Consider the following 5,359-nt stretch of genomic DNA (forward strand, 5'->3'; position numbering starts at 1 on the left):
AGCCCTCCCATGGCAAACTTCTCAGGGAGAGGTGCAGGAGACACTCATGTGAAGTGACAGCCAAATCCCTCCTGCAGCATCACCGGGATCATCATCAGCATCACCCCAAGCTCATGGGGATCTCCATAAGTGCCCCGAGGGTTCTGGCCTTAGCACCCAGCACATGTCATGCTCGCTCCAGTGGGACGCTGGCATGGGTATTTGTGTGAGATACTTGCAGAGGGAAGCAGTTATTTTGTCCCTCATATTGAATCAAACAGGTACTTTTGTTCACAAACTTTTAGGGTCTTACGGTTAACAAGAAAAAGGCAGATAGTGGGGCTTCATGGACATTCAAGAGAATAGCATATAAAACAAAACACTCAACACAAAGGAGGCATGTTGGTTTTTTTTTAAACAGGATGCACAGTTTATTATCAGGAAGGCAGTTAAGTGTATTGCAGAAGACCATCACATCAGAAAGCAGAACTAAAGTTGTCTCTGATGAGAAAGGTCCTTTCTCAATGCCTTGGGGCCACCGAGTCCACAGGCAGCTCCGGCCTTTCGCTCTTCCCGGAGCTCCTCCATCACCCGCCGAGCACAGGCAGAGGGGGCTGCCCACATCCTGGCTGTGATGCTGCCCAGTACTCGCCACTCTGCCACGTCCTTCCCCTGCCCAAGCTCAGACCAGCTTGTTACTTCATGGATCTCTTTGCCCTTTACACTCCAAGTCAGGTCAGTTCATTGGAGAGTAAGCTCCGCTGCTGCAATGACTCTGCAGGGCACTGGCTCCTCGTTAGCTCCCATTTCATTATCAGAACTATTAATGAAGTTTGAACTGTGAGGTCCAAATTCTGCTTCAAGCTATACATTCTGCTCTCTCTTATAGACAAGTTAAGGAAATCTATAGTTTGAAAAGTGGCTGCGAAAATGGCAGTATGAGCTTGCATAGCTGCCCCAGTGATGTACAAAAGCAAATCTCAGTTAAGAACTAAAATGACATATTTTTTCTTTTTACTTCAGTGTCAAAGAGTGAAAGAACCTGACCGCACACCCACATGTCCTTGCTGTCTCATTCATGGTCTTACATGAAATGCTTGTAAGACCAGGAGCCAGACGTTACAGCATTCTGCTCTCCTCACACTCATCACAAACAAAACAGGAACCTTGCCCCTGCCCCGCTCCTGTGACGCCGACAGTGTTCCACCCAGCCCTTTGCATACCCTCCTTTTTGGCCACATCCAGGATGCCAGCCCTCACCAAATCAGCTGGAAATGGAAATTGTCCCAGTTATTTATTCTGAAAGGTGAACCTCCCAGGAGATGCAGGGTTTGCGAACACTTATATAAAGACGACTCAACCTTGATCCCCGGACTCTGTTGAGAATGTGAATTAGTGCCCCTGGCACAGCTTATCCAAGCTTAGGTCCAGCCCAGCATCAAGTTATGGCTCACAGAGCAGCTGTCGAGGAGCAGTATATTTCCTCTAAGAACTACCGTGATGATCCTTTCTTTAAAATATGAATTGGCCATAGCGTGTGCTGCTATGAGAGCACAGTTTCCTGCTGGACTGTTGTGAGAGAACATCACTTCTGGTTTGCTGCAGTCAGATTAGCAGGAGGATGTCTCCTGTGCAATAAGATAACAAGCACATTTAGAGGAACACATTCAGCTCACGCATATTCTATAGCATAAATAAAGTTATCTCAAGAAAAGGCATGTACAGCGGTGAACGCTCTCCCTAAGGGAGTTTCCTCCCTCATGGCCCACTTTGCGAGGCCTCCTTATTCATTCGTCAGTGGTTGTCAACCTGCTCAAGAGCTGCCTTAGTTTTGCCATCAGCATCTCTCTGAAGTGGTCACCCATCAAGAAATAAAACACAGGATTAATGGCGCTATTCAAAAACGCAATGGGTCTCGTGATGATGTAAATGTTGTTGATGACGCCCTTCGTGCACACAGATAAATTCAAGGCTGGAATTCGTGAAGCAAGTCGGACATTGCGCATGATGTGATAGGGAGTAAAGAGCAATGAGAAGATAACCACTGTGAGGATGACTAAAGTAAGGGGTTTTTCGAGTGCCAGGAGAGAACTGATTTGCCCGTTCCTGTTTTTAAGAAAAAGAACCATTTTCACATAGAAGCAGCACATGATCACAAGAGGGATAAGGAACCCAAAGACAGTCAAAAACATGCTATAGATGAGGTTTTGCACAGCATCTCCAGAGCTTGCATAATCAAGACACGTGTAATTATTGGCAGGCGCTATAGGCTCCAGAAAATACACCAAGGGCAGCAGTTCCAGTATCACCCCGATCCATATGGCCACAGAGATGATAATGGCAGCCTTCTTCTTCTGTAGGAGGTGTTCTCTGAAAGGATATTTTATGAGCATGTATCGGTCAATACTGATAGCAGTGAGGAAAAGGATGCTGCTGTACAGGTTTGCATGCAACAGGAATCTGTTGCTATGGCACAAGACACTCTCTTTTGCCCATTGATCTCTGGAGTAGCTGTTCACAAGTATTGGAAGAGTACATAGAAATAATAAATCTGATAGTGATAAATTGAACAGGTAGATGTTGCCACTTTTCCAGTTTTTCAGGCAGAAAATATAGACGAACACAGCAATGGCATTTCCAATGAAGCCGAAAATGAACACAAGGCTGTACATGGTGGAAAGGTAATACTTTTCTAGGACTCTGGTCACCAGCAAACAGCCATCTGTCTCGTTTGCATCCTGGAAAGTCAAAAGGAAAAGAAATAAACAGCAAAAATTAGTAAAAGATCATGACGTGGCTACTTTTATATAGTTGCTGTAATAGTTGAATATAGCATGCAATTTCCTTACAACTTATGTGGTAAGTAGAGTCTTGAACTCCAAGAATATCCCCTATACACACACAAGATTTCTACTTTCAGCTATTAGTTGGAGTTGCTGAGCAAGATGAAAACTCGTGTGATCAGAAACCTGTGTAAGGGGTCTAAAGCAAGAGCATCACCTGAAAGCATCTGCCATAACGTACCTGCTGCTGCTTGGCCAAACCCATGGCACAACCAGAGGCTGGGAAAGCGCAAACAGCATCTTAGTGCTTTATCACAGCCCTTGCTGGAAGTCATCTGCCACCCTGTTACCCAACGCCGGTCCCGTGGTCTCCTCACTCATCACTAAAGCAGAAGGTTGCTGTCAAGACTGATAAAGCATGAACTCATTAGCAGCAATACGGCCACGTTCTGACAGCATTGCTTGGAATTCATTAAAAGGTCAGGAGAGAATGTGATCATTAAATTAATTGAAGCATTCGTTGTGCACTTGGTACAGTTTTGCTGGTAACTCAGTACCAGAATTGCACAGAAAGTGCTGAGAGTGAGGATAAAGCACATATCTGTGCGTCACGGCGGATGTGCCGGAGCACTTCCGAGCCATTCCAGCAGGCACAGGGCATTTCTGCTCCTGGGGTTTTACAAGTATCTTCTCAGTTTTCTACAAAAAGCCCATTCAAGAAAGGGAGCTTCAGCTACAATTGATGAGTCCTTGTTGATACAAAAGAGGCTGTAGTCAAGGGGACAGCACAGTCGAGTTCAGGATAAAATGCCCTTGAAGCCAAATTTACAAACTTTGAGGCACTTTTATTATTAACTTCCTATGAAGTGAGAACATGGCATGTGATTTATTCAGTCACAGCTCATAACTTCTGCTAAGCCCCCACCCCAGGCATGGTGGGAAAGATAATACTTTTCTAGGACTCTGTTCACCAGCTTTTGCCTTGATGTGCCCCGAGCCCAGCCCCACGGAGCAGCAGGAAGAGGAGAGCTCGTTCGCCGCCGGGACAACGCGTGGCCATTCTCCGCTGGGAGAGCTGCCAGCGCCGCTGCCACCCCTCCTGCACTGCTATTTAATTTTCTCTTTGGCTCCAAACAAAGAGCTTCTGATTTCGGCTGGGAAGTAAGTAGCACGACTGGTATTCTTTAAGGAGGAAAGCTTTCTAGGAAGCTGCACCAAGTGTGAGTTCGCCTGAGGACAAATGTCGCTTTCTTTCTAGACGTTAATTAAAAAAAACTTCTTTCATGCTACAGGGGAAGAAATAGAGTAGGATCTCGAGTGCTCACTCCTCTCCTTCCACAGGCAAACACACCCATACCCACCTGCAGCAGAGCTACAAGCTAAAGAAAGCTTTTAGTGAGAGCCTCTGGTTAAAATATTAGCAAAACAATTAGAAAGCAGAGGAAAACAAAATGTTAGAAAAATGGGATATAGATTAAAACTGAAATCAAGCTAAGTCCAAGCTCGAGCAGCAATGTGACCGACACAAGAATCTGCTAAAGACAGTCTCCACAAATCTTATAATTATTTTCAGCATTTCCAAAGTTGTTCTGCTGTCTAGAATTTCTTAATAGGTCTCTGTTCTCAAAGCATTGTATTTTCTTTTAGAAGTTGATCATCACGGAATCACGGAATTGTCAGAGTTGGAAGGGACCTCTAGAAACCATCTAGTCCAACTCCCCTGCTAAAGCAGGATTTCCTAGAGCACATTACTCAAGACTGCATCATGAGGCAGAATAAAGTGCAGCAGATACAAAACTTCATACTACATCCAACAAATATCTACACTTATACTGTAACAAACAAACAAAATTATCCAGGCTCGCTCTGGTCAGAATACCCTCACGTGCAGCACCCAGATAACCTCAGCTGTTCAGGCTCTTGAGAAGAAACTCAGCAGTTTAGTGCAGCTTTTTCTAGAATTAAAACCTCACTAACATCATCACTTTAAATACAAATAATAGTTAAAACATTACTGTATCGACAGACACATTGATTAAGGTAGTCATTAGAAAAAGACCGACTAATCAATTTTAAGGTAAGTAACACAATGAAAGGATTCACTCAGAAATGGTCTCGGCAGAGGAACAGCAGAGTCTCCTCGAGAAAGGCGGGCTGGCAGCCAGCTCTTGGGGCACAAGGACACCTTACCATCCCCAGGGCTGGAGCTGCCTCTCCCCCGGCACTCCTGGACCATGCCTTGGTGAGAACGATGGGATCCCTGGTGCGCCGCGCAACGTCACCTCTCGACCGAGTTTGCATACGATTCAATCATTAATGAGTCAAGGCAAAGGCGCGATTTGTTTGGCTGAGCAGGACACGGGGACAGTTTTTGTGGGAGGAAGGCTCTGCTAAATGTGTGCTGAGCCAAGCAGAGAAGTAAACAAACACTTCCCCTTGCCAGAGACTTGTGTGGAAACCGCCGGGGTAGCCAGGCTCTGTTCCGTGACGTGCAGCCTTCCTGATATGAGGCTCGGAGACAGGGTTTCCCCGAAAACACTCCTGTTGGGGTGACATGCAGATCTCACTCCCAGCGAGCCATGGGTTGGCAGTTGGGG

The 5,359-nt window shown here is 45.7% G+C and overlaps 1 protein-coding gene across 1 annotated transcript; it reads right to left on the reverse strand.

The window, feature by feature from the left end:
- Positions 1-409: 409 nt before the first annotated feature.
- SUCNR1 (succinate receptor 1) lies at positions 410-5,108 on the reverse strand. The gene is made up of 2 exons (XM_014945841.1): positions 4,953-5,108; positions 410-2,717 (listed from the first exon to the last, which is right to left on the reverse strand). Exons 1-2 carry the CDS (start codon positions 5,061-5,063, stop codon positions 1,767-1,769), a joined length of 1,062 nt encoding a protein of 353 aa, XP_014801327.1. The 5' UTR covers positions 5,064-5,108; the 3' UTR covers positions 410-1,766.
- Between the last annotated feature and the right edge of the window lie 251 nt (positions 5,109-5,359).

The sequence above is a fragment of the Calidris pugnax genome, unplaced genomic scaffold (genome assembly GCF_001431845.1).
Source record: "Calidris pugnax isolate Ruff unplaced genomic scaffold, ASM143184v1 scaffold111, whole genome shotgun sequence".
Lineage (NCBI taxonomy): Eukaryota > Metazoa > Chordata > Aves > Charadriiformes > Scolopacidae > Calidris > Calidris pugnax.

Coding starts and splice junctions, on each gene's coding strand:
- SUCNR1 (XM_014945841.1), bottom strand. CDS start 5,063: ATGCAAACTCGGTCGAGAGGTGACGTTGCGCGGCGCACCAGGGATCCC. Junction 2,718..4,952: donor CAGCTCCAGCCCTGGGGATG/GTAAGGTGTCCT, acceptor TTGACTTTCCAG/GATGCAAACGAGACAGATGG.